This window comes from Vombatus ursinus, unplaced genomic scaffold, assembly GCF_900497805.2.
Source record: "Vombatus ursinus unplaced genomic scaffold, bare-nosed wombat genome assembly UNPS02012082.1, whole genome shotgun sequence".
Classification (NCBI taxonomy): Eukaryota; Metazoa; Chordata; class Mammalia; order Diprotodontia; family Vombatidae; genus Vombatus; species Vombatus ursinus.
Window position 1 is genome coordinate 47,355 of NW_020951860.1, and position 17,837 is coordinate 65,191.

General features: G+C 37.8%; 1 protein-coding gene across 10 annotated transcripts in view; it reads left to right on the plus strand.

Annotated features, from left to right (window-relative positions):
* The first annotated feature begins 1,353 nt into the window (after positions 1-1,353).
* Positions 1,354-17,837, plus strand: part of DDX11 (DEAD/H-box helicase 11) — a 34,234-nt gene continuing 17,750 nt past the window's right edge. For 7 of the 10 annotated variants that reach the window (XM_027857304.1, XM_027857309.1, XM_027857308.1 and 4 more), the window contains exons 1-7: positions 1,354-1,386; positions 7,531-7,675; positions 8,274-8,519; positions 9,113-9,199; positions 9,767-9,921; positions 13,385-13,433; positions 17,445-17,552. In XM_027857304.1, the coding sequence (XP_027713105.1) occupies positions 7,535-7,675; positions 8,274-8,519; positions 9,113-9,199; positions 9,767-9,921; positions 13,385-13,433; positions 17,445-17,552 (786 nt within the window). In that variant the 5' untranslated portion in view covers positions 1,354-1,386; positions 7,531-7,534. The other 3 variants (XM_027857305.1, XM_027857306.1, XM_027857307.1) reach the window with 3 other exon arrangements.

Genomic DNA, 17,837 nt, shown 5'->3' on the forward strand with positions numbered 1-17,837 from the left:
AACTCTGGGATAGATAACTGATTGAAGGATGGTTAGAATTCTGATTTGGCAAATGGAAAGGAATGGCTGTATCCATTCAGGAGTATTAACTGCTGCAGGATGTTGCATAGTTCCATGCACTAGGGGACTGGTACAACAGTTGATAGAGACATCCCTCACTAAAGATTATCCCACTAGGACCCACAGCAGGAGTTCAGATGGCAGGCTCTGGCAATATAAGGATGATGATTAAAAGTACCAATGAGTAGGGGCAGCTAGGTGGTGCAGTGGATAGAGCACTGGCCCTGATGTCAGGAAGACCTGAGTTCAAATCTAGCCTCAGATCAAACACTTGACACTCACTGGCTGTGTGACCCTGGGCAAGTCACTTAACCCCAGTTGCCTTAAAAAAAAAAAGTACCAGTGAGTACCCAGTGATGAAGAATGTGAAATCATGTTAAGGAGATTAGAGGATAAGGAAATTGGGAAGGCTTGGAAACCAAATCTTTACTTTAAAAATAAAAGAGGAGGAATTGTGAGAAATGAAAGTTAAGTTTCCACATAAGTAGATAAGAAATCAGACCAGGCAGGCTAACTTTTCCGTGGGGGGGGGGGAAGTGACAACACAATTCTAGACACGTATGTGCCTAGGGTGGGGCATATAAGGAAGATTGTAATCCAGAACCGGACCAATCCTTATCCAGAAGGGAGGAGTTAGGCAATTACTAAGTATAAAGCTTGCCCCGGCCTCTGCACTTGGGCTTTCTCCCCTTCCAAGGAGGTGTGCCTTCGGAGCTGAGTCTGGGGTCTTCTTTATACCAGTATAATTAGCTATTTTCAGCCATACGACGATTCAAGACAATTATTAAAGGGCTCATGAGGGAAAATGCTATTCACATCCAAAGAAAGAACTGATGGAGTCTGAATGGAAATGGAAGCCTACTATTTTCACTTTATTTTTTTCCTTTTGCTCTGTTCTTTCACAACATGATTAATATGGAAATATGTTTTACATAATTGTACATACATAACCTATACCTAATTGCTTATCTTCTTAGGGAGGGGAGAAGTGAGGAAGGGAGAAAATTTGGAACTCAAAACTTTTACGAAATGTTAAAATTTGTCTTTACAAACTGTAAAAAATAAAATACTATTTTTAAAAAAAGTATGTGTATGACTGTGAGATCAGAAGCGTGTATGTATATAGCATTCGCATGTCTGTAAGGACTTCTTGGTTCGTATCAGCACGAGCAGGACGCGCAAGCGCAAATACCCAGGAACACACGAGGGTGGGGGCGGTGTACTAGCTCTTTAGTCGGCTCTCCTTCCGCCGCGAAGGCGTTCGTGCGTGGTTACGTCCTTCCTGAGGCCGACGCTCTCCGCGGGAAGCGGCGGTTTCAAAACGGGGTAAGCTTTGCTCATGCCAGGTGCCAGCCTCAGCGGAAAGGGAGAAGGCTACGCGAGCGCCGGACAAAGGAGCGGTTCGGGTTCGGAAAAGAGCGTGGTGTAGAGCGGGACCAAGTAGAAAGGGGCCCTTCAACAGTGCCAGCGGAAGGGGGCAGGGCAAGAAGGATGGGGCGGAAGACCCGGATGGGGAGGGGGCCGCCGGGCGGAAGACCCGGATGGGGAGGCGAACCGCCGGGCGGAAGACCCGGATTGGGGGCGGGGGGGTGCCCCCTACGTAGAGGGGTGTGGCTCCTGAGTTTCGGAATTTCGCGGTCTGTGGGACTAACTCTAACAGTCGTTTCACTCATGGAAAAATTGAGGCCCAGAGGACTTGGGAATTGGCTTGCCTAAGGCCATAGGTGCCGTAGTGGATAGTGTTGGACCTAGAATCTGGAGAGACCCCAGTCACTTTATCAGCCGCGTGACCTTGGGCGAGTCACTTCATTCTCAGAAAAAGGGTAGAATAATCCCGATTGTGGGCTGTTGTGAAGAGAAGTTAAAAACACTAAAGTGCTAAGTTTTGGGGGCCCCTCCCATTTTTTGAGGAAGTATGGAGTCAGGGAAATGAGCTTTCTATTTTAGCCTCGTATGCTCAATAGTGACTGGACTCAGCCCAGATCCAGTGACTCAACTTACCTCAGCTTCAGACTCCATTTGTCAGTTTTAAAGCGGAGACACCTTCCCTGGCAAGGGTTTTTCCGAGTCCGAAGTGAGTAGCATTTTGCAAACCTCACAACAGCATATTAATGTCAGTTATTAGTCCTGCCTCCTGTGTCTCCCTTATCCAATCCACACGCGGCCAAATTGATGTTTTCAAAGAATAGGGATTCACTGTGCCGTAAACCATGCTCAGCAAACTTCAGTGATTCCTTATGGACTCTAAGTTAAAATGCAAATTCTTCTCTTTGGCATTTAAAGCCCTTCGCAGTCTGGCTCTTTTTAAGCCGAATGTACATTACAGTCCCTCACGCTGTCTATAGGGTCTAATTGACACATTTGCTGCTTTTTATATATGACATTCCAACTGCCATCTCTGCCACTGCAGACTCTTATGCTCTTTTCTACCTTTGAAACCCCTAGTATCCTTCAAGGCCTAAACTTCAGGAAGCCTTTCATAATTCCTCCAGTTTTTAGTCTTTGTCCCCAGTACTATATTTTATTTGGTACACATTTTAAAATTGCTTATTTATGGACATGTTGTAGCCTCCTGGTAGGATGTAAGCTCCTTGAGAACAAGGATTTTGTCTTTTCAGCTGGCCTGACACATAGTAGGTACTTAATCAGTGCTTATTGTATTGGATTATTATCTGTTTCATAGGAACTATCTCCTACTCATGCCTCCACATCTTTTGTTTTTGAGGTGATTTTTAAAATTCAAGGGTAGAACTTTACACTTATCCTTACTAAATTTCGTCTTACCAGATTTGCCACAAAACTCTAGGCTTCTGCCAGAATGTAAAAAGACCTTGTCACTGCCCTTCACCTTGTTTAGCAATGTCTAGATTTGTGTCATCTTGAGAATTGACAGGTATACCATTTATGGCTCCATCTGTCATTGATTAAAAATATTAAACAGCACAAGGGCAAGAACAAGCCCCTCCAATTCCACCTAAATGTACTCCTGTTTAGCCCATATATCTCCATCCTAACCACAAGCTTGACATGAGAGAGTCAAGTGCTTTGCTAAATTCTAAGCATTCCAGCTCTACAACATTCCCCTGATCTATCACTCTTATTTACCCTGTCAAAAAAATAAGTGCAGTGATTCTGGAATTTCTCTGTCCCCTTCTTTTTTTTTTCTTCCACCCTTCTCTGTCATCCTTTATTTGGCTCAAATCCTCTATTAAACTATTCTATTATTTTTTTTAAAAAAGTTTTATTGGTGTTTTGATTTTACATTATAAACATTTACAGTTGTTTTCCTTTACATTATTGTGGTCATCTTATAAATGCTTATGGTTCTGAGCATTTCACTCTGCATCAATACATACAAGTCTACCAGGATTTCTCTGAATTTGTCGTGTCTTATAGCAAAATAATATTCTACCATGTTTATGTAGCACAGCCTTTCCTCCATTAATGGGCACTTAATTTATTCCCAGTTTTTTATCATAACAAGAAAATGTTGCAATAAATATTTTTATGCATATGGTCCCTTTCCTTTATCTCTTGGAATATATGCATAGTAGTAGTATTGCTTTACCGAAGGAGAATTAATGAAAACTTATTTATTAAGTGTTTACAGTTTGTTCCACATTGTGCTAAATGCTGGGGATATATAGCAGTCCCTGCTGTCAAGGAGCTCACTTTCTAATGGGAGAAACAGCACAAAAAGAAGAGTTCAGCTGTAGGGCAGTCAGTCAGCAAGCATGTGTTAAGTGCTTAGTGTGTGCCAGGGCACTGTAAAGATGGAAAGGCTCAGTGGACCTTAGGTGTACCAGCAAGATGGATGGTGATGCATTTTCTTTCATGTTGTGTCCCACTGATAAAACCATGTATGTTTCTGAAGTCGAAAACTTTATTTTCTGGATCTTATTAAGCAGTGATTGCTGAGGTGGCTGCTGTAGCACCTGCAGAGGTAGTTGCTGAAGGAGATATATAGAGGTTGTTCCCTTGGACTTTAGCTGTAGGTAGGTAGACTTGGCTGGAAGCAGGATTGATGGTCTAGGGGGGAACCTGCTATTTCTGAGGTCCTAAGGCCAGAGACTGCCTAGTACATACTGCCTTCCTGTCTGTCCTTTAGCATACATTTCTGCTTTGGCTCGGTAATGATTTCTTCAATTAACAAGCATTTTTAAAGCACGTCTTATATGTGACAGGCGCTGCTAAACACGGGATTTAAACAAAAGTTGAAAATGATCTTTGCCATCCAAGAACTTACAATCTAATGGGGGAAATAACATGTATATAAATAGGTTTATGCAAGATACATGGAGAGGAAATATGTACAAGGTTAGAAGGTAGAGTTTAAGCTGTTGTTGTTTTTTGGTAGGCAGTTGGGCTTAAATGACTTGCACAGGTTCATCCAGATAATGTCTGAGGCCAGATTTGAACTCAGGGCCTCCTGACTCCAGGGCTGGTGCTCTGTCCACTGAGCCACCTAGTTGCCCCTAAGCTGGCTTTTAAAATTTTTTTCTTAAAACTATTTTTATTCTGAACTTGATAAATATCAACAAACATGAATATTTCCTCATACAAAGAAGAACAAAAAGTTGTATATGACTTGGTAAATTTCTAATATGTGCAACTTTTAATAAAAGCATATGTTACATCTAATAGGGTAGTTCCAACATACCCTTTATAGGGGTTGTTCCTCCTTTTCTTCCTGTTCATTTAGCTTTTTTTCAACATTAGCTTTTTCTAAAGCTAATTGCTTTAGGATTATATGACTGTAAAGACCTATTTTTTTTAATGAACCTGTATCCAGTTATTTTATTTCATTTTATTATTTATTTATTTATTTTTTAGGCAATTGGGGTTAAGTGACTTGCCCAGGGTCACACAGCTAGTAAGTGTCAAGTGTTTGGTCTGAGGCTGGATTTGAACCCAGGTCCTCCTGACTTCAGGGCCAGTGCTGTATTCACTGTGCCACCTAGCTGCCCCCACCCCAGTTATTTTATATGAAGTATAACCACATGTACTAAACGAAGGAAAGCAAGTGACTGTTGGCCACTTGCTTAGGGCAAGCAACAGTTTCTACTGAGTAATAGAGAATACTAAATTCTGTATTACTGTCCATGTATCGCTTTAGACAGGTAAGTTAACTAGATTTTTAGTTTTTGTTTGTAAAACCATAAAAATATATGGTTTATAGAGAATGATGGTATTTCACTGAGCCATCCTTTGTTTTTCTAGAGTGTCAAGTTAATGCTTTAAAATATTTATTGACCAATATTATGTGGTTTGATGAGGAGCTCTATTTCTGGTCATCCTGGACCAGAAGTATTTCTGTCCACAAGTATTTCTCTTCTTTTTTCCCAGTGTGTGTACATATATTGTATGTACCTCCAGGTACAATAGTTTAAGTTGTATTGTGAAGGAAATGGGTAACATTTATTTCCTCTTTGTCTTTTAATTTTCCAAAATAAAAATCATGATTTAAAAGTTTGTTGACAACTAATTAAAACAATTCTATATGTGAAAACTTCAGTCTAACTTGAGACTTTATAAACAATTATTTAAATACACCCAAAGATCGTTATTAAAACATATCCTAAGTCTATGTATTTAGGCAGTTGTATGGCTAGGCATTTGTGAATATTTAAATGCGCCTGAAAGAAATTCCGCTCTCCTACTTAGTAGTTCCCTCTTACCTCCAGGACAAAATTGAAAATATGTAATTTAGAACTATCATCTTTACTTTGCCTTTTGTCACTGTTCTTAATTAAAAAAACAAACAAACAACATTTGGAAGCCCAATTGCATGTATTCTAGTTCTCAAGGGGTAACAGTAATCTTGTTGCTTCCTCAAAGTGAAGTTTACTGCTTTATTAAAAAATTAAAACTTTTACATCTTTATCACATCTTTTATCATATTTCTTCTCCCTCCCCCCCTTCCCCTTTGAGGATATATGTTATCCTCAGATCATTCAGAAAGAATGAGATACTTTAAGGACATAATCTTTTACATGAATATATTTAACTATTAGCAAAAGGATGGCAAGCCTAAGAACTGATTCTCTTAGTTGCTTAGGTTAGGAAGTTGAAACAAATAGGGGCCACAAATTCAGAGTAAAAATAAAAACAGTAATGCCCTGTATACTTGAGTCCCATTATAGTAACTCAGAGATGTCTGAGTATTGTAATAAGATTCATTAAAGAAAAAATCTTTACACTTCAGCTGCAATGGATGTCAAGATTGTCTACAAAAGGAAGGAGAGACATAGTTGTAACAACATTAAGACTATTTCTTCAGGTCTGAGCCTAAAAGCACAGTCTGATCTATCATAGGTATAACAGGGAAAAACTCTCATAAAAACCTTTTAGAACAACCAGTCGTGCAACAGAGTGCCACATTATTCACAGGGTATCATAGCCAGGCTTAGGATTAACCAGATGAGAAACCTTCCTGTTTAGAAAAGAAATAGCATAGTGGGGCAACTGAGTCAAGAGGACCTTGCCATTACTTTTATAAGGCCTTCTTCTTAACCTTCTCAGTCATTTACATCCACCAGTAGAATACTGGATTAACAATAATCAAATAAGTTATACCTTACTTCATTCAGAGTAAATGAAATTACAGTCCCAAGAGAGCTCACCTCACAAAGCATATTTCACTAATCAAGTTTAGGGCAGGATACAGTTCTTTTTCTTGTTTCAATATCAATTAGTTAATAATAAATGAAAACATTTATTCTCAATACTTATTAAGTACCTACAAGGATTTTCCAAAAGCCTTCATTCAGCATCTTTCTTTTCTAATTTAAACACATTCTAGTGTAAAAAAAATCTAACATGAGAAGTTAAGAATTATCATATTCTGGAGCTTCAGACAATCAGTGTGATCTATGTCATTCAAAACCTAGGACGGCACTGACCACTGTAAGCCTCCAGATTCCCATATCCATATCTTAAGTTATTATATATTAACTCCTAAGACAAAAATGAAATCTTTAAAACTGGAGTCTATCAATACTAAGTTGGCTCAAAGATGTAACAAAGATCAGAAAAAGTGTGTAGTTAATCATCTTGTTGCACATGTGACCCTGAAGCCCTTTATGTTATCTAAAATGCTTCTTCTAATAACCCTTCAAGGTAGATGTTACTCAGGTAGCATTGAAATTATCAAGAAACCTTCTCTTTAGGGTCTGCCCTTGGCTGCTTGTCATCACAGTGGTTATCAGCAGATGTATGTATAATGCCAGCAAATTTTTCCATATGACTTCTTCCGTCTGCCTGTTTGTCTCCACTTACTCAGTCATCACTCTAGTTCAGAGTTTGCCATCATGAGAGTTTTACCAAGTATGGCCTGAGATTCAAAAATTTTACATTGTAAATAGAGTTAGGTAGTCTATAACGAAGCTACTCTTAGGGGCTGCTCTGTAGATCATTGCCTTTTTCTTGTTTCTCGGAAGTTAACTCCAAGTAATGACTTAACTTTTTAAGGAATATGGCAGATCAAATCCAGGAAGGAAGCATACATTTTCCTTTTCCCTACACTCCTTACTCTATCCAGAAGGACTTTATGGCAGAGCTGTACCGTGTTTTGGAGGCTGGAAAGATTGGAATATTTGAGAGTCCAACTGGCACTGTAAGTATGAACTTAAAAAGACTAAGAAGGATCCTGGGAGGGAACGTGGCCAATGAATCTTGGAGACAGAATTGTTTGATTCTTCTATTGCTCTCTCATTTTGATTACCAAACAAAAATAAAAAATCAAAGGGCTGTAACATGAAATACCAATTAGTGTGTTTGTCTTCTGTGACAGAATACCATCCTGTTTTGGTAACTCTACTTTCCAGTGGTTTTCATAATCTGAGTTTAGGCAAAAAAAATTTGCCTCTGTTTCTTTTTTCACTTTTGCAACTGTGAACATGGGCACAGGCCCATCAGGTAAAAAAAAAAATAGTTTTTGGGCAAGCACAAACTTGGATGAGATTCAAATTCATGAATCACGGCCCTGAGAATCTTTGTCTAGACTTCTCTTGCCTTTATCAGCATGGTTATGATGCTGGGATGCATATCAGAAAGATTGGGCTTCTTTATAGGCTATTGAAAATGTTTTGCAGCCAGTTAGATTTAAAAACAAATAAAACTTTCAACTGGAACTTTCAAGTCTTCATTAAAGGGGAAAAAGGCTGGAAGGGGGTTTTGCAGTCTCTTCCTGAAATTTAATTTTTCTTTTTTAGGGTAAATCGTTAAGTCTCATTTGTGGAGCCCTTTCTTGGCTCCGTGATTTTGAAAGAAAGAAGCAGCAAGAAGAAGCCCGTCTTCTTGATACAGGAATTGCCCCATCAAATCACTTGGAAGAACCTCCACCTCACATGTCTACTAGCCAGGAGGTTCCAGATACCTCAAAGCCTGCTGGGGAGCCTGATTGGATTGCCCAATTTGTGCAGAAGAAAGAAGAAAAGGATAAGATAGACAGACTAAGGGTAAAAAAATTTGAGGATAGTAAGAAAGGTGAACATTAAGCATGGAATTACTCTAGGTTGAAAAGGACCTCATCTTAGCCTTTATCTTTTGATTCCAAGTCAGCTTTGTCTATTGGCTCCAAGACCTAGGTTTCAGTTGATCCTTCTTTGAATTTATTGTACTTCTTAGCTCCCCTATCCTCTGCCGTTAATTAACTGTAATTCTCCATTGCTGTGATTTGTAGGGTGGTTGTCATTAAGTAGTAGCACATGGTCTTTTTCCAGGCAAGATTTTAACATTACCCTGTCTAGGAAATGACCTATCTATTTTCCTTGGCAATATGACTCATCAGCCATAACTTTAATTAAGGAGTAAATCCATTAAGAGAACATGGCTGGGGAGAAAAAATGCTAGTGCTTCTTGTCATGGGTAGCAGAGCTGAAGCTTTGAGAGGTTTAGGAAAGAGCTACAGCAGGCTAGCAATTCCAAGTGTATATCCGAAGAGATGAAGGAATAGAGAGTGCCTCTTGTGAAGATGGCAATAAGAGTTCACAGAGAAAGGCCAAATATAAGACCCTGCAGGAGCTTCTGTTAGACTTCTCTTATCCTTTAGGATGAACAAGTCAGGAGGAAGAAGCGAGAGGGGCATCTCCAACAGATACGCCACAATGCACATTTAAAATATGCAGCCAAAAGAATGGTGAGTTTAGTATCTTGAAATGGCTTAAATCTAGGTTTTTGACCTTGTGGCTTGTGGGAACCATATATTTTATTAAGTCGGAGTGGCCAAGACTTCAGCTGCTTTTCCACTGTCTGAATTGCTGGACAGTTTGGAATGAAGTATTGATCAGAGACTGCCTTCTCCAGATGAGTCTTATATGTTAACTTCTTGTAGTCATTCAATAGAAATCTATCAGCATTTGACAACCAATGGCTAAAACTTGCCCTCAGAATGGTAGGATCCCTTTGTCCCTGCTGGAAGGTTGTTCTTCCCTCTGTATGTGACACAGGTGGGTTGATATATTCCCAGTGGAGACCATATAGAGTCATCACAGTGGGACACATAGAATGTTTCAAGGGACACATAGAATGTGTTCACTTTGGTACCCAGCCATCCTAGAGGCAGAATTGAATTTAAAGAGCTGAAAAAACAAAACCACAGCCAAAAGATGAAACAAACCCCAAATGCTAGGGTTGGTCAAGTTAATGGGAGAATGAACTTCTGTCTTACTGCTGAAGGTTCCTTCCTCTAATACTTGTGATACAGAGACAAGAAGAAGAAGAGATGGAGCGCCTGTTACGCCTCAGCAAGGAGATGCTAGCAGCAGCAGGGAGTGGACAGCCAGAGGAAGAGCTTGGCAGGGAAGAAGATCTGGTTCTTGCTGAATATGACAGTGATGAGGAGAAAAAAACAGTTAGTGGGTAAGATACCGTTCCCTCATCTTAAGTTTACCTGCTACTCATAGGGAACTAGGTACTCACGGGCTCCAGCTCTTTTAACTCTTGTTTTGCCTTTGTCGTTTGTCTCCTTCTTTAGCACTTATGGATATTGGAACAAGTCGCTACCAGTGCTGTTTAAAAGAAAAAAAATAACTTATATTTCCTTCCAGTTTGTTCTCTTATATATCTTTCTTTGCTTCTTGCACCATACTTTGTAAAGAAGAAGGAAAGTGGTGAAGGAGAAGGAATGTGATTAAAACTAGTTATTTGTAATTGAAGCTATCTGGTAATTGAAGCTATCTGTTCCTATGCCATTGTCCCTTCTCTCTTCACTCAGACTCTAGTCATTAATCTTATACTGTATTTTTTTTAATTTTATGATAAGTAGATCTTCTGAGGTTGAAATTTGCATTGTATCTAGCTCCCACTCAACCATCCATCTTATAAACCCTTCCCCCCCATCATCCCTTCATGTTTCCCTGTTGAGTTTTCTGTATTTCTATGCCAAACTATGTATGTTCAACCCTCCTTTGTCCAGTTCAGATTAAAGTGAGTTTTATATGACTCCTGCCTCTCCCCTTTCCTCCTTTATAGACTAGTCTTTTTTTTTGTTTACTCCTATTCTATGAGATAGTAGGTTCTACCCCTTCTTCCTTCTTTCTCTCTTAGTATATTCTTTCCCCCTCCCATTTCTTTCTTCTCTTAAAACTTACAAAACCAAGAAAAAAAATCTTTTGGCCCTGTGGTAGTCTTTAACTCCCTCTCTGGCTCTTGAAAACAATGGAGTTATAAAAGGGACATTTATCTCTTCTCACCCAGTTATGAATGGAAAAAGCACTGTTAATTGCTTACCATATGCAAAACATTGCACTGAGTACTGGGAATATGCATAAAAAAGCAAGACAGTCCCTTATTTCAAATGACTCACTGTTAGGATACTGGCAATTTATCAATATTTTATCTCTTCCAGTTAGTCATGTGTTTACTTTTCTTTGTTTCTCTTGGCTTCTGTGTGTGTACTTCATTGTTTGCTTAGTTCTGGTCTTATCAGGAATGCTGGAAATACCTCTCATCTCTTAAAGATCCATATTTTCTTTGTAGGATTATATTAAGTTGCTTAGGTCAAGTTTGTCCCTTACCTTTTGTAATATGATATGCCTCTTCTTTATTTTTTTCTGTACTTTCTCACTTGGTGATCTCATCAGCTTCCACTGGTTTAGTTACCATCTCTCTGTAGATGATTCCCAGATCTGTCTGTCCAACTGTAGTCTCTACTGAGCTCCTGTCCTGTATCACTAACTACCTATTAAACATATTGAACTTGATGTATTGTAGACATCTGAAACTTAACATGTCCAAAACAGAATTCCCTATCACTGTCAATGGGACTCCCATCATCTCTCCTCCTTCCATATCCAATCAGTTGCACATTTTGTAGTTTCTCTAAAACATCTCTCCTATGCATCCTCTCCTTTTTTATTCACATAGTCACCAACCATGTTCAGGCCTTTATCACCACCAGCTTATACTACTGCAGTAGCCTTACAGTAGACTCCCTGCCTTCAGTCTCCTGACTCCATTTTGTCCTTCATGTGCCTGCCATGTGAGATCTTGGAGAGCAGAGACTAGTTTTGTACAGTGGTTAGTGCTTAATAAATGCTCATAGAGTCTGCTGTGTAGTTTGAATCTCAGGCTGTTGGGTTAAGCCAGAATTGTCTGTGACATCCATTTTTCAAATGGCTACTTTTTTAAAAAATTAGTTTATTTTGATTTATCAAGAATCACTTCCATAAGCTTTTGAGTTTTGAATTTTTCTCCCCCTCCCTCCCCACCTCCCTCTCCAAGATGGCATGCAATTTGATAGAGGCTATACATATACATTCCTATTAAACATATTTTCACATTAGTGATGTTGTAAATAAGAATTAGAACCAATGGGAGGAACCACCAAAAAGAGGAAACCAAACAAAAGGGAAGAAAAAAAATAGCAACTAGTGTGCTTTGATCTGCATTCAAACTCCATAGTTCTTTCTCTGGATGTGGATAGCATTTTCCATCATGAGGCCTTTGGAGATGTCTTAGATCCTTCTATTGCTGAGAAGGGTTAAGTCTATCAATGTTAGTCATCACACAACGTGGCTGTTACTGTGTGCAATGTTCTCCTAGTTCTGCTCACTTCACTCGCATCAGACCATATAAGTCTTTCCAGGTTTTTCTGAAGTCTGCCTATTCATCATTTCTTATAGCATAATAGTATTCCATTACATTCATATACCACAACTTGTTCAGCCGTTCCCCAATTGATGGACATCCTCTCAATTTCCAGTTCTTTGCCACCACAAAAAGACCTGTTATAAATATTTTCATACATGTGGGTCCTTTTCCCATTTGTATGATCTCTTTGGGATACAGCCCTAGAAGTGGCATTGTTGGGTCAAAGGGTATGCACATTTTTATAGCCTGTTGGGCATAGTTCCAAATTGCTCTCCAAAATGGTTGGATCATTTCACAACTCCACCAGCAATGCATTAGTGTTCCAATTTTCCCACATCTTCTCCAACATTTATCATTTTCCTGTTTTGTCATGTTGGCAAATGGCTACTTTTTCACTAGACCTGAACAGTTTATCATTCCTTTGAGGTTAATAAAGCTGATTTCTTGAATTCTATTCTTTGTTTAACTCCTATCTAAAGTGATTATAAAAAGAATTGTTACTTAATAGCTCATTCTTATACAGTGTTTTATAGTTTATAAAGAGTACTTATAACAGTTCTATGACATTAGTAGTGGCAGTATTATTCCCATTTTAGAGATGAGGAAACTGAGGCTAAGATAAGTTAAGTGACTTGCCCATAGTCACATGACTATGTGACTATGTCAGAACCAGGGTTTATGACTCCCAAGTGCAATGTTGATGCTATACAGTGTAGCCACTACTTGTGGCAGAGAATTTTCTTTAATGATCAAGAATACAGTATTTGCCCGGAGTAAAACACTGAGAGAATTTTGCTTCCTCATTGATTAGGAAAACTAAAGAAATGAGTAGGAATGTTGTTTATTCTCAAGGTCCAAAGAATTGAACCCAAGTATATTCTAACTTCTAGTTTGTTCAAAGTGTCACAATATCTTCTCATTTTCATTTTTTTCCAATGCCCAGGTATGGAGGTCAAGTTAAGTAGTAAAAAAAAATGAGGTTTGTATACCTTGGTGTGCTTCTTTAATCAGAACAGAGTTGTTCCCTGATGGGTCCTCTGTATTATAAAATGTATTTTTACCTCCTTTCACCCAGTGCTTAGCCACCTGACTTTGATTGTCTTCTGAAGCAGAGTTGCAACTACATTTTCCCTCCTTAGGCCCTTCTGATGTTCATCTAGGCAAACCTGGGTTTTATTGAGGAAAAAGCATTTCATTCTTTTTGTATGTATTTTTTCCCTCTGTTATGCAGAGTTCTTGAAGAGGATGATGAAGATCTGGAAGAGGAGCATGTAACTAAGGTGAGACCCAGTTACATCTTGGAGATTTTTTTGTAAGTAGTATTTTTTTGGTTGGGCAATGGAGGTTAAGTGACTTACCCAGGGTCACACAGCTAGAAAGTGTTATGTGTCTGAGGCTGGATTTGAACTCAGGTCATCCTGAATCCAGGGCCGATGCTCTATCCACTGTGCCACTAGCTGCCCCCATGTAAGTAGTATTGATTCCCACCACCCAACTAGGAAAATTTTATTGCTCTCTTTTGTTTTTACATCACTTTCATTTCCCATTATAGTCATCCCCTACTCAGAGAGCCAACCCTTATAACAAAAAATATGAGAAGAAAAACAATCTGTTAAACAGAATGGACCAACATATCAACTGAGACAGTCTCTGCAAGGTTCTGTACTTAGTCCTCCCCATTTCTGCAGAAAAGGGTAGGAGTTATATTTTTATTTCAATTAGCAAGCATTTTTTTCTCTTCCTGCCCCAACCCATTGTAAAAAAGAAAAATAAAACCCTTATAACAAATATGCATAATGAAGCTTTGGCTCTGTCCAAAAATATATGTTATCAGTCTGAATTTTGAGTCCCTCATACATCTCTGTCAGGAATTCAGTAGCATTCTACATTGGTCCTCTGGAATAATGTTTAGTCATTTCTTCCTCACTTGTATATCCCATTACATTTATGTACTACAGTTTGTTTAATTATTTCCTAATCATTGGACATCTCCTTTCTTTCTTGTTGTTTACTACTGTAAAAAAGTGCTGCTAAAAACATTTTTGTTTATATGGGGACATTCTTTCTGTTTTGTCCCCCTTGGCCTACCTAAGAGTAGGCTCTCTGGGTAAAAAGGTATTGTCAGTTTAGTCACTTTTCTTTGGTAATTCCATGGTTGGACCAACCAGTGTGTTGGGTGCCTGTGTTTCCACAGTCCCTCCAACATTGATTTTATCATCTTCACCAATTTCCTGGATGTGAAGTGAAACCTCGGAGTTGTTTTGATTTGCATTTCTCTTATTAATGATTTGGTGTTGTCTTTCATATGATTGATAATTGTAGTTCTTTTCAGAATTTTTATTCCAATCCTTTGAGCTACTTATGTGTTTAAGGAACGTCTCTTGAGTTTTTGTTTTTGTGTTATTGCTCTGTACACTTTGGATATGAGACCCTTAGTGGAGATGACAATGATGATGATTATTTAGCACTTTAAGGTTGCAAATATCTTTATATATATTTCACAACAACACTATAAGGTAGCTACTATTCTTACTCCTACTTTATAGGTAAGTATAATGAGTCTGAGAGAGATGAAACATGTTGAAAGTAATACAGATTGTAATTTGGCATGGTATAAAGGTCAAGAGATTTGAGTGTAGAAGGTAGTGTAGAGTTGAATTGATTTACCAAGGGAAGGAAACCAGTGCAGGGGTGATGACCTGAGAAAGACATGAAAGATGAAGGGGAATTAGAAGTCATGGTGAGGAAGAAGGATAAGATTAGGGGTCATTAAGGCATTCACTATTTATATTTTGAATCATTGTTCTTTCTGTTTACGTTATTGTAATCACTGTGTATATTATTTTTCTAGTTCTCTTTAACTTCACTTTGTAGAATTTCTAAGGCCCCCATTTGTGCAGTGATATTTAATCACATTCATGTATCACGGTTTAGCCATTCTGTAGTCAGTGGCTTTCTAGTTTGTTTTTAATTTTTTGTTAACTACAAAAAATGCTACTGTAAACGTTTTCATGCATATCTGGTTCTCACCTAAGATTTTTTTTTATAGCATTACATTTACAGTCAGGTCACATATTCATTTTGAGCTTTTTGTGGTACTTTGTGTAAAGTGTTCTAATCTAAACCCAATTTCTGCTTTACAGATTGCTTTTCAGTTTTCCCAGATGTTCTTGTCATATAGGCTGTTCTTCCCCAAGAGTTTTTGTTTTGGCTTTATTAACACTGAATTCTTATAATTGTTTCTGATTTTTCCTTCTCCTGTCCATTGATCTATTTTTCTATAACTGGTATGAAATAGCTTTGGTGATTACTACTTCATAATATAATTTGAGATCTGAAATCATTGTTCTCCTTCATTCTTACTTTTTTTTCATTATTTTCCTTGAGATTTTAAATCTTTTGTTCTCCCAAATGAATTCTGTTATTATTTTGTCTGTCTCTAGGAAGTGTCCTTTTGATAATTTGATCACTATAGTACAAAATCTGTTCATTTAGATAGTATTATATGTCTTGGGGTATTTTTAATATGATTAGCTGCATTATTTTCTTAATGTTAAACATCCTTGCATCAGAAGTTGATCATAATGAATATTTTTTGTATATATTGCTGTAGTCTTTTTGCTAAGATTTTATTTAAATTTTTGAATTGATGTTTATTATCCTTTCCTGATTTAAGAATTGATACTATATCTGTCTCATAAAAGAAGTTTTGTAAAGTGTTTTCTTGCCCAATTTCTGAGAATAAATTGTATAATATGGATATTAGTTGTTCTTTGAAAGTTTCGTAGATTTCACCTGTAAATTCATCTAGATCAGGTTTTTCTTACCTTTGGTAATTAGTTAGTAGCTTACTTCCTTTGGTAGCTTAGTTTTATTACATGGCACATAGTAAGCACTTAATAAATGCTTGTTGACTTTTTCTGAAATTGGATTGAGATTTTTTTTTCATGTTTTGCTAATTTGGCTATGTTATATATTTTGAATTCTCAGTTTTGCTAGCATATGGTTATGTAGGTTCTTTATCAGAACATGATTTTTATTTATTCTCTCTTATTTTGTTCATTTTAAGATGTTGTTAATTTGATTTTCTTCCTTCATCTACTTTTAATTAGGTTAGCCAAAATTTTATTGTTTAGTGGATTTTTTTGGTTAGTCTTTCAAAAAAAATGTTTTAAGTTTTGCTTTTTAATGTGTAGTCATTTTGCTTTTCACTTTTTACTTAAGTTTTTAAGATTTTCTCTTTTGCATCCATTTTGGGTTTGTCCATATGTTGATTTTTTTCTAATTTTTTAAATTGAATATTTAGTTCATTAATTCTTTCTTTTCTGATTTGATAATGTATGTTCCCAGATAAATATTTCTTCTGAGGACTTGTTTAACTTCTTTCAACTTTCTAAAATCTCAGAGATTTTGTTTTCTCATATCCTTATTATTCTTTTTCACATAGTTATTGTTTCTATGTTTTTTTCTTTTATCCATTCATGTCAATATTTATTTAGGTCTTTATGTTTTGCTTATGTTTCCTAGTATCAATTACTATTTTTATTATGTCTTTAAAGGATGTGTTTACTGCTTTTGCTTTTTAAAATTCATTTTAAATTTTTGCTGGGGCTGAAGGTTGAATTTAGGGAAATTTGGATTCTTCTCATTAAAAATGGCAGAGAATGGTTTTTTGCCAAAGGTTTGTATAGAATTATAGGATCAAAGAGTTAGCGTTAGAAGGACCTTTGTTGATCAGTTGTTTCAGTCATGCCTGACTCTTCATGATCCCATTTGGAGTTTTTTTGGAAAAGATGCTGGAGTGGTTTGCCATTTCCTTCTCCAGTTCATTTTACAGATGGGGAAACCGAGGCAAACAGGGTTAAGTGACTTGCCCAGGGTCACGTGACTAGTAAGTGTCTGAGACCAGATTTGAACTCGGGAAGATGAGTTTTCCTGACTTCAGGTCCAGTACTCTATCCTATGTGCTACCTAGCTGCCCAGAAGGACCTTTGAAAGTTATCTAATTGAACCCCCTCACTTTATAGGTATAGAAATTGAGGTACTGGGGGGGGTCAAATGATTGCCCAGGGTCACTCAGTAGTAAGTGGCAGAGCAGAGTTTCAAGTCCAGGTCTTCCATCTCTGCAGCCATTGCTCTTCCTGTGGCATCCTGTACCTTCTTTGTGGGCAGGTCCTTTCCTTTTTTATTCCTTTATATCTCCAGGTCTCTTGCTCTATGTTTTAATTATTGGAAAATCTGCTTGAGATGTCATAGCCAATTCTTTGAAATTCATCCCTTTCTTCAATCAGATTTATTACTGCAGCCGAACACACTCTCAGCTGATGCAGTTTGTGCATGAGGTACAGAAGAGCCCCTTTGGTAAAGAGACGCGACTTATCACTCTCGGTTCCCGGCAGGTGGGTGAGAGTCAAGACATTGGGGTTCCTTGTTTTACCTGTACATTGTTGCTTGATCTCTGACAAGTAATTTCCCTCATAGAATCTTATCTGCCACCCAGTTCACTGTAGGAATGTAGGGCTTAAGCTTTAGAGAAAAGTACATGAAATTTGAAAATTGGCTTTTGGTATTTTCTGAACTTTTCCCAGATACCCAGTGACGCTCTCAGGTTTGAGAGTTCTTTCAGTCCTTTTTGCCAAAGAATATGCAAGTCCTGGCAAGTAAAGTTTACTTTTCCTTCTGTC